The sequence below is a fragment of the Cannabis sativa genome, chromosome 6 (assembly GCF_029168945.1).
Source record: "Cannabis sativa cultivar Pink pepper isolate KNU-18-1 chromosome 6, ASM2916894v1, whole genome shotgun sequence".
Classification (NCBI taxonomy): Eukaryota; Viridiplantae; Streptophyta; class Magnoliopsida; order Rosales; family Cannabaceae; genus Cannabis; species Cannabis sativa.
The window spans coordinates 67,863,341-67,875,498 of record NC_083606.1 but is presented as its reverse complement, the minus strand read 5'-3'; the positions used below and the strand labels follow the sequence as shown (position 1 = coordinate 67,875,498).

Sequence of the window (12,158 nt, the reverse complement as noted above, 5' to 3'; positions counted from 1 at the left end):
GTTAATACATTGTCTCTTGGCAATGTGAAACATGTGGCTCTTTAATTTTCTGAATTTCATTTCAGTACTCAGATCTCGAAGCCACCAATGAAACGTCAACAAAAAAAAAAAAACCATTGGTTTGGAATCACAAACGTCTTTATCCTCGGCAGATTTTTTCTCCAACATAAAAGTCCCATGAAATAATGACATTTTCCCAAGCTCTCTTCTAACTATGTTATTAGCTCGAAAACATTTGAAGCTTTGAAAAGAAAGAGAAGGCTAAAAGGCCCTATCACCTCTACATATTAAGGTGGTGTTAGTGGTTTTTTTTTTTTTTTTTTGAAAATGGTATTAGTGGTTTAGTATAAGAATGTAATGGAATAAATTTCTAGAGGAAATTACATTGTATATCCACTTTATTTGTTTTAATTTTTACCTCTATTTTCATAATTTGTTTAGATATACCCATGTTTCCATAAGACCCCTTAGGTTATGTAAGTAATATGTTAGACTTAAGTAGAGAGTGAGGGTATATTAGACAATCCACTCAAAAACGTGGGTATATTTTAATAAAAAAAAAACAATATCAGGGTATTTTTGATTAATGAATACAAAAAATAGGTATATTTCAACTTATCTCTCAATTTTTTATTGAACAAAAGAACCCTAGGGTCACCTCTAGGCATAGGTGGGCTAGACCCGCGCTTAGGGTCCACTTATTTTAGGAGCCCAAATAAAAAAAATATCTTTTAAAAAATATATATATTTTTAATAATTTTTAAAAATACCATTTATTTTTATAGTAACGACCCAAGAAAATTTTTTTGGGGGCCGGACTTGAAGAACCCTATTGTTTTTATTTTATAATTATAGAATATTAAAAAAGGGTAATATAGACCCTTGACCATTTTTACTATATTTTTTATTAAAATATTATTTTTTTTCTTTTGTAATGGAGTGTAATTGTAATGAGAATTACATTAATTTTGGTATATAATCATCATTACAATACTCAATGTAATAACTATTACATTGTAATGGATTACAAAAGTTTAAAGGGGTAAGTTGAAAAATACCCCTTTTATTAATCAATTAATCAAATTTACCTTTAATTTTCTATTTATTTGAAACATACCTCTTTTTATATGTATTGTACCCAAAATACTCTGACATAAGAGAGTCACATGGAGAGTATCTTGAAGTGACAGGGGTAAAATTAGTACAATGTTTAAAAAAATGGGTAAAAATGATAGACTTTAAAAAAGAGGGTAAAAATAAAAGAGGACAATATAAAAAGGGTATAGAGTGTAATTTCCTCAAGTTTAAAAGGAAAAGCAAAGGGCTTTTTTCATAAGGGAAATTTTATTTACACCCCCAAAAATTTCTAAGTACACCCCATTTTAATAATTTTTATTTAATATAAAATTTATATTTTTAATTTTACTAAGTATTTTTAACTTTTTTCTTTCAATTTATATTCTTAAAATATATACCTATCAAACAAAATTAAATTACATTTTAAAAATTATGACAAAAAAATTAAAAATAAAAAATTATATGAAATTTTCTTAGAAAAAAATAAAAAAAAAATATACATGAGTTAGAAAAAATTATAAAATTAAAATCAAAATAAGTATTGAAATTAACATAAAATAATGTGAGAAAAAAATTTAGAAAAAATATTAAGAGTAATTTTTAAAAATTATTTAAGTTTATTTTTTTTTAATAATGGGGTGTATTTATAATTTTATGGGGTGCAAATATAACTCCCCTTTTCATAAATGTACAACAAAAATAACATAATTACAAAAAATGTGCAAAAAAAAATTATTTTAAAAACTTATTACATGGAACCATACATTTTAATCATTAAATAATAAAATATGTTTATTAAAACTCAAAATAAACAATTTCGTAAAATTAATTAAACAGTTTTATAAAAATAAACAAATTACATATTTTTTTTATTAAAAGATTAATGTTTATTATCTATTTTAGTATGAAGTATTATAATTTAATAAGAATTTTTTTAATAAAATACAATATCAAAATTATAAACACTAATATATATAAATATAAATCAATACTTAAAATTACTAAAAATAAACATGACACATAGAGTGATATAATAAGCATATGTAAATATTATTATTTTGTTTATTAAATTAGTATATTTAATAGATAGAAAATAAAATAAACATATATATACAAAGTATTTTATATTATTAATATGTTTATTATAATTGTAAACATAAAAATAGACATAGCTAATTTATACTATACTAAAATAAGTATATTTTTTTTTTCTATTGTTTCTATATATTGATTATTTTTCAATGAGTTAGTGAACTAATTTTCTATTGAAATATAATTCTTACATCAAAAAATAAATAAACAAACATAACTTTATAAACTCCAAAAATTATTTAATTAGAAAAAATAAACATGACACAATAAACAAAGAAAAAGATAAAGATAAACAATATTTATATATATATTATTTATTTTTTAAAAAAATTCTAGAAAATAAACATAACACACATAGAGTGATATAATAAACCTATGTGAATATTATTATTTTTTTTTTATTAAATTAGTATGTTTAATTAATAGAAAATAAAATAAACAAATATATAAAATATTTTATATTATTGGTATGTTTTTATAATTGTAAACATAAAAATAAACATAGTCAATATTACCATATATATAATAATCAATAATTATTACCATATATATATATTATAACAAAAATTAAAAAAAGTTTTTAGTTATATATAAAAATGTATGAGAAAATGATAATAAAATTTTTTGCACATATATTTTGTAATTAATTAAAATAATGTATACAAAATTGTAAAATGCCCAAAAGTAAATAACATAATGGACCTATTTATTACCATGACGGTAAACCAAATGTCACCTAAGTATTGGGTCACATATAATTTAATATAGAAATAATTACATAAGGTACCATTTTTTGTAAAATAATTACATTTTTACGTTCAAAGAATATTTTTTTATATTTTTACAGTTTTCCAAAAGATAACACGAAAACAACGTAAAATCAACAAGGAAACTACATAAAATTAAGTAACATGAAAATAACATCAAAATAACAACAAAAAATAACATATAGATAACAAAAAATCAACAAATTAACAAGATTACAACATAAAAAGACCGTAGTTTCTGTAAATAAAATAAAAAAAAATCGTAAAAATATTTAAAATTCCGTGAAACCGTATTTTTGTAATTTTTTTTGTTGTTTTTATGTTTTTGTGAAATAATCCTTTTAATATAATAGCTTTAGGGAGTATCGTTAATCAATTGCAAGGTGATGATAAGCAACATTGGTATCCAATAGTAATGCTTGAAAAGAAAATAGTAATTACATGAGTAACTTGATCAGTAAATCTTCTCTTAAAAGAAAGAAGAAAAAAAACTAGATTGGTAATTTGTTTTTGTAATTCTTACAAAAAAAAAAAAGGTTACGGGTACTCGTTGATTATTTGTAGTTACTAAATTGATAATCTTTGAAATAATGTATTTTATAAGAGAAATTTAATTTTACAAGCATGCATTAGGCTAAAAATAAAAACTTAAACCCATGTTGAAGACGATATGTAATCTAGGCTGATTTTTAAATTTTATTTTCAAAATACCCCTCTCATAAGTTAACATCATTTTCTCTTCTCTTTTTCTTTTCTCTCTTTTCTCACTTCACTCTTTCACTCATTTTCTATCTTTCTCCCTAACCAAATCCCACTAACATCTTGCTAAAAAGTGAAGATTTAAGCTGCTCCAAGCTTAGATCGGAGGTGGATTGGAGGTGGGATGATTTTTGCTGCACCAAGAGCCAAGCACAATGCTTCATGGGAAGCATTATTTTGAGCAATGGGTAAATGCTTTTATAAGAATGTTGTTTAAATGTTCAATCTGTGGGTTGTTGGTGTTTTTTGCTAAATGTTTTATGTGAATCGTTGTTTTTCAAAAATTCTTCATTTTTTTTTTTGTTTTTGAGTTTTTCTATTAAGCTCGATGGTTTTTGATAGGGGTACGATAGAGGCCCAATGGTTTTTTAGTTCAGAGATTAGGGGTGATGTCCAGATGAACATTTGATTGGGGACGATAGAAGCCTAATGATGTTCGGGTGAAGAGTCAAGAATAATGTCCCAATATTGTTTAATGGGGGATGAGAAGAGCTTGATGTTTAACACTGCCTATTAAGTACGATATAGGTCAATGATTGTTCGATTGTGATAGGATAATATTTTAAAATATTCTTCTTTGAGTACGATTATAGCCTGATGGTGTTCGATATACGTTCGATATTACACATATTCAATAGTTATTTTAGCATTTATGTTTTTCATTATTGTATTTTTTTTCGAATGACAAGGTCAACTGTGTTCGTGTTCTTGATGTATAATGGTGTTTGTGAGCGTGAGGATAAAGATTGACTTTTAATGGAGCAAAAAATTTGACATTGGAAATTGATAAGAACATAAGTTACTCACAACTGGTTGAACTTTTGTACTCGTAGTTGGAGGTTGACAAAGTGCAATATGACTTGAAATTTGAAGTGAATTACAAGTACATGAATGGGTTAATGTAATTGCTTGAAGTTATAAGTAATGATAAGTGTCTAAGTTTATATTGTCAATGCTTTCGAAGAAGCCAAATGAATTTGTTCTCCTTTTTTTGACTTTAGTGAAGAATAATGTAATATACTAGAAAATATAATGATATTTTAATTGGACATATTTTATTAAATATGTGATTTGAGTGGCCATTAGAGTAGGATTATAATCCTATTTAAACTAATTACGAGTTAATTAGGAAAATATGAGTAAATGAATAAATAAAGCGTAATTTATTAATTACGGAAATTTTATTGACTATGGGGGTATCGTAGATACTATTTTTAGGATAAAATATTTTCGAGTTCGATGGTCATGGAAAACTCGACGGAGTGGTCAGAAATATCACGATAATTTGAGTTGTGATACGATGGATTTTTACCAGACTAGTTAAGGAATTTAAGATACTAGTTTATTCGGGGAATTAGAAATGACTAAAATACCCGACTAAAATACCCCTAGGATTAATTTTAGGCTTTAATGTTTTACGAAGGGTAAAATGGTCTTTTTTGGTGGGGGTTAGGATTTTTATTTTGTATGGAATTTCTAGGCTGAGGTTTCATTAAAATTAAGTTTATATTAAGTTAAATAATATTAGGAAATAAGATGGGATAATGTAGAAAAATAAGGATCATTGCATAGTATTTTCTCTCTCCCTCCTCTTCTCCTTCGAAGCCTTAGAACCCAGCTGAAGCTATGGGGTTTTCTTTCAAATTCAACCATTTCTAGCAGGATTGATAAGGTTTAAGGATTGTTCAAGCTTGGAGGTAAGATCACCTTCTTCTTCTCTTTAATTTTCTAGGTTTTGAGTTAGGTTTTGTGGTGTTTTCATATGTTTTGGGGCTGTAGTGCTAAGTTATGTTCAGAGTGTATTTCTAAGTTAAATTGAAGGTTGTTCAAGTGTGTTTGTGATGTTTTTTGTGAGTTGTGAGGTTTGAATTGGAAAATTAAGTTTATGAACCTAATTTTGGTTCAAGCATGGTGATTTTGTGATTTGATTGTAATTCTAAGTTAAGATGTTTGGATTTATTATTTTTATATTGTTAAACTATTTTGGAGAGTTTGAGCAGGTTTGATGGAGTTTTGGTTGGGTTTTGATGCGAAAGCCTGAGTTTCCCATTTCTGCAGCTGAGAAATTGGTTAACTGGTTTTACAGGTGCTGTGAAACCGGTCAACCGATTTTCCTATAGGGGAAACCCTAGTTTTTTGGTTCGAAACCGGTTTTGCTCGGGGTGTTTCTCAGAGCTTGGATTAGGGTGTTTTAAGGATGTTTAAGCTAACTTTGAACCAGTGGGAGTTAGAATTTGTCTGGTTGTTAATTAGGGTTTGTTTCGGGGATTGGATAAGTTGATGATCGAGTTTTGTTATCGTGACATAGGACTCGAGATCGTCGAGCTTTATTCCATTCAAGTCGGCATCACTTAGGCATCTCAAAGGACTCCCCTTGGATGTTTTCACATTTATACCATGTCCAGTTTGACTTCAGATGTCAACCTGGGTGCTGCAATGTTAACTTGGGCGCTGATAGTCAACGAGACCTGCCAGACACCAAGAATTAAATTTCTTTACCAGAAGCTAATTTTTACCGTTAGATTATCATCAACGATGGAAAATAGTTTATTTGCATTTTATTCCTATTTTTGTGGGCCTCTGTCACCTATAAAAGAAAAGCTCCCTTAGCTCATTTTTTAGATTCAGAAAATACCCACAAAGTCAAAGCTTCTCTCTCTAGACTTTCTCTCTCTAGAGTTTGGAGTTTTTGATACTTAAACACTTGCTGTAGTCACCATCTTGTGAGAAATAAAATTCAAAGTAGACGTAGCCCCATTATTATCACGACATATGGGTAAACTATTATAAATTTTGTGTGTCACTCTTATTAATTACTTAATAACTTATTCATTCTCACAAATCTAACGAGCAGATGTTGACTACTTTTTAATATCAACATCTTGTTTATTTTATCAGTAAACATAAACAGAATGCTTAAATTGATTAAATTATCCTTTATAATTAAACTATAATATATGATAATTATTTTATAACACATATTTTAAAGAATAAAATTATTATTATATATTTAATATTAAAAAATAAAATAAAAATATTAATAATGTTTCTTAAAAAAAATAGTGGGAACTGGGAGATGCATTGAGAGAATTACTACCTTAGCATTAGCATTGATTCCTTTATTAGTAAAACATGCCATAATTTTTCATCAAAGCAAAAACAATAATAAGCCCCCCTCATTTTTTTTTTTTAAAAGAAAACCAAAAAAGAAAAACAAGAAAGTACAATAGATAATACGGAAATTGTTAAATGAAAAAAAGAAAAAGATAAATAGAGAGTAGCACACAAAATTTGGTTGCCGATGAGACCAGCCGAGTTCTCTGCTTGCTCAGGTTTGGTTTTACACTTTTGATTCCGCATCTAATATCTATGCTCTAACTTCGTGTTAATCAAATGTTTTCTTCAAAAGTAGTCAACTTTGGTTACATGCAAACTGTCTCTCTCTCTACTGACTCTAACACTGCTCAAATCTTTGCCCAAATTTATCTTACATAAAACAGAGAAGAAGAAGATATAAAAGGGGTATTTTCTTTTCGTTTAAGATAAAACTACAAAGATTGACAGAAAGCTGAAATAGCAGAATGAAGGTTTTGCTCTAAGAAAGGACATTGGGTGTAATATGATAAGCTGATATATCTTAAGAACTACTTGACAAGAGAGGTATATGATTTATTAACTCTTTATAGTTTATATTGATGGTTTGGACAAGTCATGTGTTTTAATGGGTTTATTTGAGACTTGCTATATGGGTTTTGAATGCCTGAGCTTGACACCAAAACCCAACTGTTGATTTCTTTTATTGGTGTGGGTGAGCTAGGGTTTTCAGGAGTACAGTGGTCAAACTAAAGTTTAAACCTTTACATGTATTAGTGTTGGCAATTCCAACTCCTTGTTGCATTGATTCTATTTGCTCATGTGTCATTTCTTTTTCTGTGTTTTTTATTTACAGAAATGGCTCTACAATGTACCACAAGGTTGCCATATTCTTTCCCACAATTTAAGAACAAGTTTGCAGTGTCTAATTCAATTGTTTGCCTGAATTCACTATACAACTGTATCCAAAGAAATGAATGTAGAACTCTATCATTTAGTTTCAATGGTAGTAGATCACATATCCCCAAGACAGGAAACACATTTGCTTATTCCAGAGGAGCGCGAAGGGGAGTAGAAGAAGAAGAAGATTCTAGTGACTCTGATGATGAGGATGAACCTGTTGTTGATAAGAATGATCCTTACTTAATGACTCTCGAAGAACGAGAAGAATGGAGGAGGAAGATTAGGGAAGTGATGGTGCGGAACCTTGAGGTTAAAGAAGAGGTTATGCCTGAGGAGAGGAGGAAGAAGGTACAAGAGCTTGTTGATAAATACCCACTTGTTGTGGAGGAGGATGATCCTGATTGGCCAGAAGATGCTGATGGTTGGGGATTCAACTTGGGCCAGTTCTTTGACAAAATAACCATTAAGAATAATCCTAAAAAAGTTGATGATGACGATGACGATGATGATGATAGCAAAAATGAAATTGTATGGCAAGATGATAACTATATACGCCCCATCAAAGACATAACCACAGCTGATTGGGAGGAGACTGTTTTCAAGGACATCAGCCCTTTGATTATTCTTGTACACAATCGCTATAGAAGGTGTGCTCCTTCTTTCTCAATTTTCTGTTTTTTACTTTTAAATATTATATCTTTATTGATTCAAATTTACTGCACTGCCTGTTTTGCTGCTGATTTTTATGTAAATTTCATCAACCTATAGAGGAACTAACCTAATGAAAGTACTTAGTGTCAATCCCAAATATATTTCTGCATTAGACTATTCTATAAGATAAGAGGGTGATCTCCAAGCACAAGTATTTTTGGCTTACAATTGACACATAATTCTGCTTCTGCATGCATACACTTGATATAAGCAATTTTTACTCATTGGAAACAATTATTTCTCACTTATATCTATGATCTTGTTTCGATCTTCTTACAAATTTGATCTTTATTGGGTTTTCATCAAATGCGTATTGACCATATTTGTCTCGGAATAATGAATATTTTTGACACTTCCTAGGCCAAAGGAAAATGAAAAAATTCGAGATGAAATAGAGAAGGCTGTGCACATCATCTGGAACTGTCGACTACCTTCACCAAGAGTGAGAAAATCTAGTATTTATCATTAGGGTATTTATCCACATCTGCTATACTAGTCATACTAATGACTATTATTGTCATATTGAATAGTGTGTCGCTGTTGATGCTGTTATCGAGACTGATTTGGTTTCTGCACTTCAAGTGTCTGTCTTCCCTGAGATGATTTTTACCAAGGCTGGAAAGATCTTGTATCGTGAAAGAGGTTATTTTAGTTGATGCTAGTATTACTATCTCAGTTTTGATTCTGTTCTTTTTATTGTATGATTCTCAAATATTCTTTGGCTGTTTTTCCAGAAATGCGAACTGCAGACGAGCTTTCAAAGATAATGGCATACTATTATTATGGAGCAGCAAAGCCTCCTTGTTTGAAGACTGTGGTAGCTAGTGAGGAAGCAATTCCTTCAGTTTCAATTACTGCCCAACTTATGACTGATGGTAACTGATAATTGTCATTAGCCATTGGTTCATTAGAAGTTTCCTAGGTTATGTATGATCTCACAGTGATATGTTGTTTCTTCACCTATATATCCCTTTATACAGAAAATCCATTTTTGTAGGAAAGTTGCTTTCGTATATTGTAGTTTTCTATCTGTTCCAATAAACGAATGAACTCGTAGGAAATTTTTGTTGTCCAGTTACATAGTTTGCAAGTATACTTACTATACAGAGTAAACCAAAAAGTTTTATGTAGCTTCTTTAGCACTTTGTTCTTAATTTTAACAGCATCACCAAAAACATGATGGGGAGATTCATATATGAATCAGTAAGGTAAAGCATGCCAGTTAACTTATGCTCAAGTCTATGTTTCATTTTTAATTACATTTAACATTTTAAATGATCAAAATCTGGAGAGTTTTCATGTTGATTTGATGCAAGTGTAATGAGGTAAACAACTATTTATTCCGTTCATTATATTGTCTGGACCTCAGTGGAATTTTTCTTTATATCAGAACATGAAAAGGTATATTGTAAGCTCATATATGTCTCAACTTTGGAAGTTGAGGAGTTTGCTTGGCATAATAGTTTAGAATGCATGTCACAACAAATGTAATATATATATTGTGGGGGTGAACTTAGATGTTGTGAACTCCGCAACAACAAAAGGCATTATGGTAATGAAAGCGAAAGGCGAAAAGCTGTCCAAGATTCGAGCCATCAAACTTGCAGTCAGCTACACCTACAGTTCTTTTCTTTGTTTTGCCTCCAAAAACAGTTAGGCATTTTCCTGTAGCGTTGGATACCCAGAATCGTAATTCTCGGTGGTCTAATTTCTTTGGGGGATTAATTGATTTCCAATCGGCCTCAGCTAAGCTATGCAACGAGCTCAACTTACGCATGCTCACTTTGCCATGCTTGTCCACTGTCAGATAAGTATCCTCATCAGAGCACTTGTCCATGTAATTGTTAAACCTACAATGGAATGAAACGGCCTAGGCTTAGTTAAGTACTTTGTTATTTTACCGAGATTAATAGCGATTCAATATCTTTACCTGTGGTAGCCTGAAGCTGATCCAGAAGTTGAACCCCAACCAAAATAGACATTGTATTTTGTAGATTGACCACCTTTGATGTTAGGTACTGAGTAAACTCCTCTATCATTTAAAGCTACATAATCTGATTGTAAAGCAGCAACAATAAGAGAATCATCAAAAGCTGTCATGTGGGGGTAGGCTTCACTTGGAGGGCATTTACTTGATTCACATTTGGAGCATTGGCTGCATAGTTTTTCACTCTTCAAAGCTTCTGTCAAGGCACCACTGCTTAGCACCACCATCAACACAATCAGACACAACCCCATCAACCTGTGTCCCTCCATGCTCATCACTTCTTAATTCACAATGGTAATTTCATCTTTTATACATATATAAAATATAATATTTATATTCTATATTTGCTTACATGACAACTTGTTTAGCAGATATTTTCCTCGATGTTATCAGTTCCTTTGTCTTTCAATTGCTTCAATGTGATTTAATTTTCAGTCAGTAAAGTTGGCAATCATAACATAATAATATATAATATGCATATTGTGTAGCTTGGCAGAGGCTGGCCTATGCATGTTTTACTTTCATGTTTTAACTTTATTTGATAACATCGACAATTTTGGTCTTATATTGGGATTCAGCATCAAATTTCTTACTCATTTGTCTTGTTTTAAAAGATATCTTTTAATCATTAGTTAATTTGACTATTGTCTTGGACACATTAATGTAACTAATTACATGTATAATATTTATATAGAGAGAGATAAGAGATGAAAATGGAAAATATGAGCATAGTATACAATATATAAATATGTTAAGCTGTTATTAACAAAAATAAATAAATATATTAAGTTGTATCGGAATATTTTGTTTGGTAATGATATATTTACATAAAAACTATCCTAAAACATCGCACACACTTAGGTGATGTTTGTTTTGGCGCAACGGTAATAATAATGGCAATGGAAATAAGAATCGTAATTAGAATTGATTATAATATTTGGTTTGGTGTTGGAATGAGTATTGTGGTCAACATTATTGTGTTTAATTTGGTGTGGTAATGTAACGGAATACAATGTATATTGACTAAAATATCTCTTTTACTTTTATTTTTATAATTATAAAATTATAAAATATCTTTATATATTAAAAGTGTCTATCTAATGCCATTTCTTGGTTTAACAGAATATACTTAAAAATAAAAAAGAATATTCTGTTAAATTTAACGATTAGATTTGATCTCCCGTTAACAAATAAACCTAATAATTAAACCCAAAAAATTAAACAATCTTTTAAATATTAATAATCTCTTTTTAAATTAAAAAAATCATCTTAACCATATATTTCTCTAACAAACCTATCTTGGGAGAATATTAATAATTTTTTTTATTTATTTTTTAAAAACATCTTTATTTTTTTTGATTCCTATGCATAATGTGATGTTATTGTCTATCTAACGACATTTCTTGGTTTAACAGAATATACTTAAAAATAAAAAAGAATATTCTGTTAAATTTAACGATTAGGTTTTATCTCCCGTTAACAAATAAACCCAATAATTAAACCCAAAAAATTAAACAATCTTTTAAATATTAATAATCTCTTTTTAAATTAAAAAAATCATCTTAACCATATATCTCTCTAACAAACCTATCTTGGGAGAATATTAATAATTTTTTTTTATTTATTTTTTTAAAAAAATCTTTATTTTTTTTTGATTCCTATGCATAATGTGATGTTATTCTTTTTAATTGCTTTATTAATTTTTTTTCTATTCTAATGTAAAGAAATTTTTGGCAATAGAGAGTCATCAAATGTAGTCAAGTGTTTAC

At 29.0% G+C, this 12,158-nt stretch overlaps 1 protein-coding gene and 1 pseudogene across 1 annotated transcript; one reads left to right on the top strand and one right to left on the bottom strand.

Moving 5' to 3' along the window:
• The first annotated feature begins 6,888 nt into the window (after positions 1-6,888).
• LOC115725162 (thioredoxin-like fold domain-containing protein MRL7L, chloroplastic) lies at positions 6,889-9,556 on the top strand. The gene is made up of 5 exons (XM_030654594.2): positions 6,889-7,027; positions 7,645-8,338; positions 8,763-8,844; positions 8,933-9,044; positions 9,137-9,556. Exons 1-5 carry the CDS (start codon positions 6,997-6,999, stop codon positions 9,283-9,285), a joined length of 1,068 nt encoding a protein of 355 aa, XP_030510454.2. The 5' UTR covers positions 6,889-6,996; the 3' UTR covers positions 9,286-9,556.
• A 225-nt stretch (positions 9,557-9,781) lies between these two features.
• Positions 9,782-10,754, bottom strand: LOC115695456 (uncharacterized; annotated as a pseudogene).
• Between the last annotated feature and the right edge of the window lie 1,404 nt (positions 10,755-12,158).